Source organism: Hemicordylus capensis, chromosome 4 (assembly GCF_027244095.1).
Source record: "Hemicordylus capensis ecotype Gifberg chromosome 4, rHemCap1.1.pri, whole genome shotgun sequence".
Classification (NCBI taxonomy): Eukaryota; Metazoa; Chordata; class Lepidosauria; order Squamata; family Cordylidae; genus Hemicordylus; species Hemicordylus capensis.
This window is the reverse complement of record NC_069660.1, coordinates 78,877,112-78,889,921: the sequence shown is the minus strand read 5'-3', so window position 1 is coordinate 78,889,921 and position 12,810 is coordinate 78,877,112. Positions and strand designations below refer to the sequence as shown.

Here is a 12,810-nt window from a genome sequence, read left to right as displayed (position 1 = left end):
ATACTGAAATATTGCTGATGATTGTTAAAGCACTCTAAGCACTCATAAACCACCTAAGCACCCCAAAGTACTGTCTTTACCTAAGCTTGGCAGCCTTGCAGCTTACCTGTAAAAGAATATAACATCTGGCAAGCCCACATTTTCAGCAGAGAAAAGGTCAGCAAGAGAGGTGATGTTGTCCAGAGTGGACTCTGTTGTTACTCCTAGAAGTTAGAATCAAACCAGTGAGAAGGGCACTGCACAGAGAAGTTAGCAACTGTTCCCAAGACTAGGTTATGCCCCCATCTCCTGCATACACTTTAGTAAATAAAACTCCTCATCCAAATAACAAGGACTGACCCAGTCACCAGAATCAGTATATGTAACATCTAAAAACCCTCTGTCAGGAAACAGACCCAATCCTCCATTCAAACCACAACACTAAGGGTAGCTCCACACTAGGTTTCCCCCTCAATTTTAGAAAGGAATGGCTCACTCAGTTATAACCAAGAATCCAGGTGATGCATTGTCAACCTATTGTCTTTCCATACTTTTGTTGTTCTTTTACAGCTTCTTTTAGAAGTGGTTTGTGGTTATTTGTGTCTGGCTCAATTAGAACGAAGCTTTTCTGGTGTGGACAAGGAAGGTGCAATTATTGACCCATGAGGTTCTGCCTTACTATTATCCCAGCATCACCTATGTAAATGGTTTTCTCCATTCGTACCTCCCAACACTACATTTTAGTTCCTCCTCCCACTTACTTGTTGCACTGAAATGAAAGCACAGGAATAAAAAATATTTTTAAAAACCCTTTTAAAATGTTGTTGCTTCACTCTGTTAGAGCTTTGGAGGAAGGAGAGGGCTTCATCCTGTGACACACTGCACTGTGAAGTGCCTCACAAGCCTCTCCCAGGTTCTGTTTGAGTAGTGAGGGACATTTTGCCACCTGCTCCTCATCTTCATTCCCTCCAAGTCAGAAAAAGGCACAGGAATCTCACTTGGAAGGGTTTATTCACACAGAGACCTTAACAGTTCTGGGCAAGTGAAGGATTCTGGCACCTTCTCCTGGCTCGTGACGGGATGGGTGGGTGATGGGGTGGTGGATTATTCATTCAGAATAATCTGTTGAGTCCCCTCCCTCACTCAAAGCTCTAGCTAAGCAGAAATATATATATGTGTGTGTGTGTGTATGTATGTATGTGTATATACATACAAAAGAGCCCCTGGTGGTGCAGTGGTAAAACTGCCGCCCTGTAACCAGAAGGTTACAAGTTCGATCCTGACCAGGGGCTCAAGGTTGACTCAGCCTTCCATCCTTCCGAGGTCGGTAAAATGAGTACCCAGAATGTTGGGGGCAATATGCTAAAATCATTGTAAACCACTTAGAGAGCTCCGGCTATAGAGCGGTATATAAATGTAAGTGCTATTGCTATTGCTATATATATATATATGTATGTATATGTATGTATGTATGTAAAAAAACCCCCTGTACTTGTATTCCAGTGCAACAAGGACATGAGAAGGTGGGGGGGTGGGGGGACGACAACCCTAAAGCAGGCTTTAAATGTAACAGGAGGAAGGAATATCTCTTCACAGTGGAGAGATGGGCATTTGGGGATGTTAGTGGAGCTATAGTATTGTCATACGTGCTGTGTGGAACCATAGCTACAATTTTGCTTCCAGTTCCAGATTATTGTGGAACAGCAAAGCCTGAGAAGTGCTAAAAGGTGCCTAATGTAGAAAGGACCTATCAGTCCCTGATGCTCTCACCTACAAAGCGGTCTGCTAGGCTGACAGGCTGTGAGGACACCACTGTTTTGTAACCCATCACATCAGAGGGGATGATGATAGACTGGCATACATAAGAAGAAGTTGACTTGGAAAACTCTGTCTCCTTATTCAGGATCCGAATGTCTGTGACATTATCTGTGCAGATAGCTGTCTTCCTTCCCTTTAAAAAGAGTGGGGCACAGGATTGAGAGAGAGAGAGAGAAGCAGCTCTCATTGCTGTTAAAAAGCTTTACATTTGTTTCAAAAGAATCATTAGCCCAATTCACACGTTATGTTCAATGCATGTATAATCTGAACACATTGTACACATGTACAGATCTGTTCGCATTATACAGTTATTCCCACATTATGTTCAATGCATGTATAGTAGTACAGTTCCTATCTGTACCCTGCATTTCAAGGAGCCTGCACCCAGGTTTACTTTTAAAGTGAATGCATATTAATTTAAATTCAGGTTGTGCCATCAAGTCATTGTCGACTTCTGGCGACCACAGAGCCGTGTGGTTTTCTTTGGTAGAATACAGGCGGGGTTTACCACTGCCATCTCCCACGCAGTATGAAGTGATGCCTTTCAACATCTTCCTATATTGCTGCTGCCCAATATAGGTGTTTCCCATACTCTGGGAAACACACCAGCGGGGATTCGAACAGGCAACCTCCTGCTCCCTAGGAGATTTCCCCACTGTGTGCAGACATCTGTACACACGTATAACATGAGGTCTGAATAGGGCTACAGTGTTATTGCCAATTTTCTCGCCCAGCTAGAGGGGGGCAACTGCATCTCAACTGCTGAATGTTCCCTTTTGATAAAAGCTTAAGTCCATCTAGGATGGGCATTTACTTACGTGATTTCCACAGAGACTGATGTTGAAGTGATGGAAATACTTGAAGCCTTTTGAGGTAAAGCTTGGCCCTCCTAAAAAGGATGTGCTATTGGACAGTGCTGAGAAGTCATACTTCAGAGTTCTTCCCTCTGAGGTGATAGAGAACTTACAGTCATTGTAACACAGAGAATGGATCTGGGGAGAGGAGGAGTAGTGTATAATCAGTTTCTTTCCCTGCTGAGAAGCTCAGAAATTGCAGACTTCTCCAGCAGCACTTAAAACCCAGTTTATTCTGCGACTAAGGAGACCCGGAGTGGCTGATCATTCTAATGCCAGCCACAATCATACTGCTCCAGAATCCCATATGCTTCTGCTCAAAGAAATCTTGCTTGCCAATTGTACAATATGCTCATGGAACCATGTGGATAATTACACAAAACAGAATATGTGGAGGGGAACTGCTTAGTTTTTCTAGTGCCATTTTCATTTTGGCAAAAAAATATTTTTCACATTTCTGAGGAAACAGATTTTTAGCAAAACTTTGGGATGTTTCAGTAAATATATAATCCCTTTACATTTTCCAGGTTTTTAATCTGAAAAACATGGAAGCTTGGATGCAGAAATTATTCTACTGAAAAGTATTTTCAAAAAGCTTACCATCATTGCCTTGCATATATTATTATTTAAAATATGTATATATCAAGCTTTTCAATAAAACATTGTCCAAGTGGTTTACATAAGAAAAGGTTTGAGGAAATGGTTCCCTGTCCTGAAGGGCTCACAGCCTAAACACACACACACCTCCACTATCACCACCACCAGCCACTTGAGAGAGGCTATGCTGGGTGTGTTGGGACAGTTGATCTCCCCCTGCTAAATATAAGAAAGCCAGCTCTTTAAAAACATTATTCTTGCCTGGTTAACAGGACAGAGTTCAGAACAGTTCCATGAACCTAAAAACAGAATTTTGCAGTGCACCATTCACTACAAGACAGCTCACTCTCATAGGTATGCGTGGGCTTTGGAACAGTTTATTGTTAAGGATGAGGCTGTGCTTGCAAGAGGCAGTTCTTTTCTGGGAGGAGGAGGAAAAGAATCTAGCTTCCTCCTGGAATGTTCTGGGTTGTGTGTGTGTGCGTGCGTGCGTGCGTGCATGCATATGCAGTGTACAATCTGCAAAGAGCAGCAGCAGAATGATGCAAATTTTGGAAGGGTGGTATAAAAATTGAACAAATGAATACATACATACATACATACATACATAAACAGCCCTATAAGCCATGTGAAGGGATAGGCTGGGCTCCTTACCCACAGGTAGGTTTGCTGGCTAGCAAGGCTTGCCTGGCACTTGAAGTGAAGCCCTCTCTAGGCAACACGTCTGCTGCAACTCTTCGTGAGTGTGGTTCTTGCCCATTGTTTTATATGCTCAGTTCATTAATATCTGATTTAAGTCAGCAACAGTTACACATTTTAATACTGAAAATGTTGTAGATTGCCATGTTGGTTCATTAGAAGAAACAATCCAAAAGCAACAGTAAGGTAATACCTTTATTAGGACCAACTAAAATATAAGCAGTGAGCAAATGGTACCTTCAAAAGGTTTAAGGTTTCCTCACTACCCAGTGCTCTTATAGCTGTCTTATTAAAAGGCCTTTTGCTGTTGCTTTTACACATTTTAATGCACAGCTCAAAGTCATTCATTTGTTTACATAGTTCTTACAGGGAACTTTTGTTTAGAAAATCACCTAGATTTGTCGAGCACTCAGCTGTTACAGCCCAGGAAGAATGAGGACAACAGTACCTTGTTATTTTTTGTCCCAGGGCCACAAGGGATGCAGGCCTGTTTGCCATAGGGCTGGTGAACTTTCAGATAAGTATATGATGCACATGGATAGCAGCCACCGGAGTCTTTGTCAATGTAATGCCCAAGTGGGCAGGAAGTACAGGATGAGCCAGAAGATTCTAGAGCACACAGCCGGCAATAGGAAGCCACACCATCTATGACATTGGTCACATTGATAGAGTACAGCTTGGCAACGTCATTTGTGTATTTTCTTCCCTGGAACAGAGCACAAAAAATATCATAAAGACAGAAGTGTTTCATAAGAGAAAGACATGATGCTATAGGGACCGCCATGCTTAAGCTGTGACCTCACCCATTTGTAGGACACTGCAATATTCTAGATTCTTGCAGAGGACTTCTCCATAAAAAGTTAGCCAGGGAACTGGCCATGGACAGATCTCCCAAGAAGTGTTTGTGTCTTACCGCTTCATGGTATACTGTTCTTTGGAAGGCCCATGTGAAGCTCATGGTGGCATTCTTGTCAATAATATATGTGTAGGACCGCTTTCCCTTTGAGCCCGTCCAGTTCTCCACAGGTGTGTTGGTTCTGGAATTCATACCCTACCAGGAATGATACAGAACCAATGGGTAAAAAACAAACACTGAGTTTGACTCAAAGAAGTCTTTATAACAGGTGCAGAATAGCAATGCTTCTGTAACTTTAGGATGAGCTTGGTGTATAGGAGTCAAAAACTGAAAATGAGAGGACATGGAGAATAGTTGGGGAAGGAAACATATGGTTAGAAGAAAGTGGACACTGAAGGGCTGCAGCATTTAGGAGAGATTTCCCATTGTAGCTCTAGGGAAACCAATATGGGCTGTGGCATAGAAAGCATATGGGAGATGTTTATACATGCAAGTGACCAAACTCAGTGTTGTTTCATCTGTTTCACAAAACTATCAGGTGCACCACATGTACTTCACAGACTGTGAGAGGCAAACATACCTTTTTCCATCTCTGTGTACATGTTAGTGGAAGTTAGGGCCAATAATACACCACCTAGAGATTTTTATACTAGGTGGTATATGAATTCAATCAATCGATCAATCAATAATAGCTCTCAGAGCATATACGTATTGGGTTCCAGGACACTGTCTGAGGGAAAATGAGATAACCACTTTATTGAAGCTAAGCAGGTCTAGAGCTGGTTAGTGCCTGGGTGAAAGATGACCTGGCAACCCGATGTACAGTACTCCAAGTTCCATGATGCTCTGCTCCATGCAATTCATAGTGCAAGCCATGGAAGTTTGAAGCCTATTCTGGGAAGAGCAGAAGCAGCTTCAGGAGGTGAGCAAGCTTTTCTAAACAGAGGAGCATCTAGCCTTTTCCCACTTCAAACTAACAGGAGGAGGGGAGATTTTGAGGGTCTGGTTTCTCTTTAAAGGAAGAAGTCCTAGTCCCATGAGTTTGAAGCCTACTCTGGAAAGAGCAAAAGCAGCTTCAGGAGGTGAGCAAGCTTTTCTAAACAGAGAAGCATCTAGTCTTTCCTCCCTTCAAACTAACAGGAGGTGTGTGTGTGTGTGTGTGTGTGTGTGTGTGTGTGATTTGCCAGGGCTAGCAAACTCCAGTGTTTTTGTTTGTCCCTGCCTGGAGGGGGTAGAGTCAGCTAGGGCTGTGAGAGGCCCCACATTCCTTTGAGCCATATCCATGGGTTAAGGGGACGAGTACACATGTGGATTGCTAACTTGTTGAAGAACAGGAAACATAGGGTAGGGATAAATGGAGAATTTTCACAATGGAGAGAAGTAAGAAGTGAGGTCCCCCAGGATCTGTACTGGGACCAGTGCTTTTAAATTTATTCATAAATGATCTAGAAGTAGGGGTAAGCAGCGAGGTGGCCAAAAACTGAGCCGCACTGCTCCATTTTTCAGAGGTTTCAGCCAGTGCTGAGCTCTCTTATTATCACTGCCATGGCAATGCTGATAATATTCTAATAGGGGAAGAGAAACAAACCAAAGCAATAGCTACAACCTGCTGATGAAAAGATGGGAGAGTTACTATTGCCTTATCCCTTCTAATTACAAGACTAGGCAGCAACAGCAATGTCTCTAAAAAGAGCTTATGGCCGTTATGAACTTAAAATCATAGCTACAAATGATACAATTCAAAATGGTGCCTGTAAAGCAAATCATGTATTGGGTTTTGAGTATGGGGTTCCAGAATGGAAAAACAGGTAAGAAATTTCCCTGTCCTTTCTAAAGGCACAATCTACAGAGGAAGAAAGGTTGTGTTCCTTCCACAGCCTCTCTCATCTCATGGCTGGGAACACTGAACCACAGCAAGAACAAAACAGAGAAAGCCTATCCACTCTGGAGGAAGGGAGAAGGAGCTGGACCAACTTACCACCATGAAATAAAGCTCACAGTTTACACTGCAGATAGTTTCAAAGACAAACGTAATTCTTGCTATCTCTTTATTTTCATAGTCATCCATCACAGATTGTGTGGGGCTGCAAGAGAATAAGCAAAACACCTGTTCAAGGTGCAGGTGAAAACCTAATAGGGGACAGTGTGGAGGAGGAGGAATTGCTGGAGATGGACCACATTAATTAGCTAGCTTGTTAAGTTAAGTCTTACTATCAGAACACTCCCTTTAAGGCAGGGTTTCTCAACGTGTGCATCCCAGATGTTATTGGACTTCAACTCCCATAATCCCCAGCCCCAATGGCCTTTGGTTGGGAATTATGGGAGTTGAAGTCCAATTACATCTGGGGACCCACACGTTGAGAATCCCTGCTTTAAGATCTCATTTGGAATATACTCAAAGAAGCTGAGGATTGCTACTTCATTAGAATTAGCACCAGGGGTGTAGCTAGGGTATGGCAGGCAGGGCACATGCCCCGGGCGCCACTTGAAGGGGGGCACCATTTTCTAAAATTAATTTTTTAAAAAAATGGCCGCTGAAAACAAAATGGCCACCGTGCATGCACAAATGGCCTCTGTGAGGCCCTAGGCCATGCCAGGCCTCACAGAGACCATATGAGCATGCGTGGTGGCCATTTTGTTTTCAGCGGCTTTTTTTTTTTTTTTAATTTTTTAAATGGCCACTGCACATGCCCAAATGGTCCCTGCGAGGCCCTAGAGGCCAGCAGGGAGAGGGGGAACCTTTGCAGACCCCCACCCCACGGCCTTTGGGAAGCCCCACAAAGGGGCTATAGGTTTTTTTAAAAAAATTTAATATGTCACTGTACACATATTCAGATTTGCACTATGTACAGAGAATCAGGGCTTGTGAATACTGAGCTGAAGCTCATGAGCTAGGGTTGTATTCATTTGCTCTTACTTTCCTTCTTGTGATAAGTGAGTTAAATTCTTAATAATATGGCTATTAATGGTGAGTTTGTCTTTGAATCAGTGTGAAATCCTTAGTATTAAGGCCCACTGGGAGTTTCTTGCTCTCTTTCTCTCATTTGAACTGTCTTTCTGAAAGACTAGAATATATTCCAAGCAGTGACACAGTTTACTCTGCATATCCTTTAATTATTTTCAGAATATCTAGGAAAAGCCAAATTCTCTATTTATTTTTAAAACTTATGTAATAGTGATGCTACAATGCACAGTAGAGAATTAGACAGGCACTTCTGTTTAGTTTTCCAAGTACACCTCCAAATAGTATTTGGGTATTTCATGAGCCCCAGCATACTGAAATTTGTAGTTTCCCAGCATTTTTTGGTCTGGCTACGTCCACTGCTAAATAGTTTTTGAAAGATTAAAAGATTAACGAGCTTGACTTGTATTTTTCAGCTGATATTATGGTAAAGTTATCTGAAATGGGTGTCAGAAGTTTGGACAGGGGGCGCAATTTCAGTGCTTGCCCTAGCGCTATTTTCCCTAGATATGCCTCTGATTAGCACTCCGAGGCAGCTGCCCAGAGTTCATGAGCGTTTGAAGGGCCCCTTAAGTTCCTTAAAGGAAGCGATTGAGCCCCACAGACAGCACAACTCCCAACTGGGAAAGACAGACATAAGCATTGTCACTGTGGCACACAGTGGGGACACATTACTCCACTACTGCACCCTCTCAGTTTTGGATGCATAGACTTCCTAGTATTAGCTCTGCTACATACTCACCTGAATCCAGGAACTACCAATGTCAAAATCATGAAGTCATTGTCAGAGGCTCCTGCTGCAGTATAGATGTAATCACCAGCCACTTCCCATCCTAAAACAGCAGATAAAAGTTAACCAAAATATTGTCTCCATTCAAAGAAAGGGTAATGTTTCAGTTGAATTTCGTCACATTAAATATGTAGCTCTATAAAGCCACATACTCTTCACAGAAACACAGGAAGCCCAATTGCCTGAGGCCACAACTGAGATTTGTGTGGCTACTGAGAAAAGAAGCAACCTCACACCTTCTCCTCTATCCTGATATCATCTAGTTCTACAAAATGCATGATATGCCTTGGTGGCAAACCCACCTAAGCAGTCGCCCTCTAAATGAGGCTAGGAGAGCGAGCGCTCTCCTAACCCCGTTCTTGTGATCATTTGCCAGCCGTGGCTGCTTGCAGCCAGGGCTGGCAGACTGTGGGGCTTCCAGCCAGCTTCAGGGAGGGGAGGAGGGATCCCCATAATGCACTGCACACTCACGCAGTGCATTATGGGAACTGAGGGGTAATGCATCCCGGCAACCCGACCCTCTGAACTACCGGCAGTAGCCAGTAATCGTCTGGGCGGGCAATCCACCCGCCAAAAAGTAAGCCCTCAGTCGTCTGCGGGGAGTTAAGCTTTTTCAGGCTCTCTTCCTGCTCGTGAGAAAGGGTTCAATGAATTTCACAGGCTAATGAATTTCCTAGGCTGTGCAGCTTAGGAAAAATGAAAAGGTCCTACATTTAACATAAGACGCCAACTGGAGCATTCAACCTAGCCAAACACCTTGGGTAGGAATGTGCCCGTGAAGATACCTGCCATTCCCTTATATTCAAAACTGATTCCACTGAGGACGGTTGTCTCCATGTTAGTTGGCAGCGTGTTCCACCATTTGTATTCAAAGCCTAATGCTGGCTCGGTCCCAACAGGGCAGTTGATGCAGCCTGGAAACAGAATGCAACCATGTTATTCAAAAGGAAATGTGATTTCAAAAGGAAAAAATATGTTCCCTGGGGGAATGCTGGCACCTCACACACACTTGCAAAGTGGCTGGTAGTAGGTCATAGTAGTGCTAACAACAGTTTCTGAAACAATGAATGAGAATACAGAGGCACAGTGTTGATAGCAACATGTTTCAAATCAGTGTCAATCTACCACACATCTACTGGGCACCTCTCTGGGTTGAGTTTCCCAACCAATATCTGGATGGAAAGTGGCCTTGTGAAAGAGTTTCCCATATGGCAAAGTCAATGCTTACCATGTGTCGAAATATGCTAGAAAAGAAGCATTTTTCATAACATAGTAGCTTGCTTTGTTATCACAAGGCCATGTTATCTTGCACGTTTTGATGGGGAAAGTCATCACACAGTGATTTTTCCATCTCCAAAGTGGTCAGGTAAATTAGTCCCAAGGATAAATAGAAAGCCTCCTTTGCAAGTCAACAATAAGATTGTTGTAACAATAACAATAAGATTCCTGCTAGAAGGAGAGCTCCATTTACCATTCATTTTTGTTAACCAGGCAAATGGGAAGGAAGAGCAATCTTCCTAAACAGACCAAGAGCAGCCCTTCTCTTGTGCATCTGATCCAATACACAAGGGAGATGGGCCCATAGCTCAATGGCAGAGCATATGTCTGCACGCAGAAGGTCCCTAGCAACTCCAGATAGGGCTGGGAAAGACTTCTGCCCAAAACCTTGGAGAGCCACTGCCAGTCAGTGTAGGCAATACTGAGCTAGATGGACCAATGGGCTGACTCACTATGGAGCATCTTTCTATGTTCCTATGTTCCAAATACTCTGTCGCCATTGACAGAAATATGGGATTATGGGGGAAAGAACAGTTTAAAAAAAAAGAAACAGGAAGAGCTCAACATGGAACAGAACTCAACCAAAGAAAGGTTGGACTCCCTTTTATGTCGCCTTTGACCCCAGTGAGTCTCCTCTGCTAACTGGGGAATTTTAAAAAAGTGTTGGCACTTATAAATATTTTTATTATTATTATGCTATTTACACACAGTCTACCAGCTGTTATTGACTGGATTCGGTACTTTAATTATCAGGTCCTTTCCAAGGGTCTAGGATAACTAAAGAAAAATTAAAGATAGTGTCATAGTATTCGTGCTGTCCCAAGTAAAAAGGCCTTCTGTAGCTGTTCTTTTGTGCCTCTGGTGTTTGGGCAATTTCCTTTCTGTTCAACTGGAAGCTGCTTATTAGTTAATAAGTGTTGCATCACTTCATCTGCTATTATTCCAGTTAATAATTTGAACATGGTTGGCAGGCAGGTGATCGGTCCATAATTACTTGGAACTGCACCTTTTGCTGGGTCTTTCATGATGAGATGAGTTTTCCCAGTTGTTAGCCATTGTTCAGTATCACCTCCTTGCAAAATGTGATTGAACTGTTTTGATCGTTGTTTATGAAGGCTTGTTAGGTGTTTAAGCCAAAAGCCATGCAGTTCATCGTCGCCTGGTGCAGTCCAATTTTTAATTTTCTTTGCTCTTTCACTTATTAATTCTGGTGTTATTATTAGATCTTGCATTTGCTGGTTACATTTTTTGACCTCTTTCATCCAGCCTGCTTTCTTATTATAATCTATTGGATTGTCCCATAATTTCCCCCAGAATTGCACTGTTTCTTCTTTATTTGGTGTTTCTAGGTTTCTTGCAGTTTCTCCTTCTATGCTTTGGTAGAAACGTCTCTGATTCGACTGGAATTGGAGATTCTGCCTGTGTTGTGTAATTCTGGCTTCATACCTGCTAATCTTCTTTGACACTGCTGTTATTTGCTGCTTTATTATTTCCAGGACTTCTCTAATTTTCTTTGAATCTAGGTGGTATTTTTGGATCAGATACTGTTTGGTGTTTTCATTCTTCAGCTTCTTGTCTTTCATATCTTTCAATTTACTAGCATCCGATCTAAGCCTGGAGATTTTATTTTCTAATCTAATCTTCCATTTAGGTGATGTACTGCTTTCTTTTTTTTACAGGTCCACTGATCTTACATCCGAGTTCTTGTGTTGTTATTGTTGCTGCACAGTCCATTAGTTGGTTTGTTTCTTGCAAATTCTTGGTTGTTATCTCTGCAAGTGCAGCATTGACATCTTTTAATGCCTGAGCAAGTTGTTTTTTGGCAACTGTTTTTAGAGCTGGAAGTCGAACCCTGGTGGTTGTTTGGTTCATGTGCTCAGTTATTTTTTGCTTTAGTTCTTGTTGCTTTTCTGTTAAACGGCATTTGGGTTTTTGAGGTGAAGGCAAAGGGGTGGTTGCCTGGTTTTGATTTTGAAACAGTTCAGTAACAGTGGCATCTTCGATTTCCAACACCTCCTCCACCTGCATCTGAGCAACTTCTTCAATTGGTGGTAATTCTTCTTCCATATCTTGAGCCTGTGTTGCTCTTTGCCGTTCTTCCAGCTCAACTCCTGTGAATACTTTATTTCTTATTATGTATCTTCTCTGGTCTGCTAGCCTTTGTGCTGTTATTTCTGTATCTGGATGCTTCTCTTTCCAAATTTGGTACATTCTTTTTAAATAACCTCTTCTAGTTGGACTAGACTTGTAATAGCAGATCATTATTTCCTTGTTGGCATTATTGAGGCACTACCTTGGCGTGGTTGTGGGGCTTGTGTGCTCTGAGGAAGGTGAGAGCTATGCCAGAGGTCCAACCATACTGGACAGGTCTCACCAGAGGAGCCAGACAAAGAGTGCCTCTCCCATCAACAATATGGTGAGACGTAGCTTTAATAAATCTATACTGGATCGGTTGTCGCCTGGGTCAACAAGGACCGCGCCAGGTGCTATAGTCCCTGGACATCTGGTGGCAAGTGGGAAACAGGACTCAGGATCTTCAGTTGAGCAACCAGGGCTGAAGACAGCAAAGTTACTGGAAGAAACGTCGCTTAACCAAAAAAAAATTATTATTATTATTATTATTATTATTATTATTATTATTATTATTATTATTTACACAGACAGACAAGTGTTATTGACTGGTTTGTTTTATACAGACAGCGAGGCCTTCCCAAGGACCTGGGATGGCTGAATTTTATTGTCAATGTTGTTGCTGTTAAAGATATCATCGCAGAATATAGGCTGTTCCCAGTAAAGTTGCTTTTTGTAATTGGTTGATGGTGATTTCTGTGGCCCCTATGGTGTTGAGCTGCTCTTCAAGTTGTTTTGGAATTGCACCTAGGGCACAATGACGACTGGGATTATTTTGGTCTTTTTCTGCCACAGCCTTTCAATTTCAATTTGTAGATCTTTGTATTTTGTGATTTTTTCTATTTCT

At 42.4% G+C, this 12,810-nt stretch overlaps 1 protein-coding gene across 2 annotated transcripts in view; it reads right to left on the bottom strand.

Annotated features, from left to right (window-relative positions):
* Positions 1-12,810, bottom strand: part of ELAPOR1 (endosome-lysosome associated apoptosis and autophagy regulator 1) — a 93,232-nt gene that overhangs the window by 7,534 nt on the left and 72,888 nt on the right. For both annotated transcript variants that reach the window (XM_053250501.1, XM_053250502.1), the window contains exons 10-17: positions 9,341-9,469; positions 8,508-8,598; positions 6,782-6,887; positions 4,861-4,998; positions 4,396-4,653; positions 2,616-2,789; positions 1,750-1,930; positions 107-203 (exon numbers count right to left, since the gene is read on the bottom strand). In XM_053250501.1, coding sequence (XP_053106476.1) covers positions 107-203; positions 1,750-1,930; positions 2,616-2,789; positions 4,396-4,653; positions 4,861-4,998; positions 6,782-6,887; positions 8,508-8,598; positions 9,341-9,469 — 1,174 coding nt within the window. The remainder of the gene's footprint in view (positions 1-106; positions 204-1,749; positions 1,931-2,615; positions 2,790-4,395; positions 4,654-4,860; positions 4,999-6,781; positions 6,888-8,507; positions 8,599-9,340; positions 9,470-12,810) is intronic.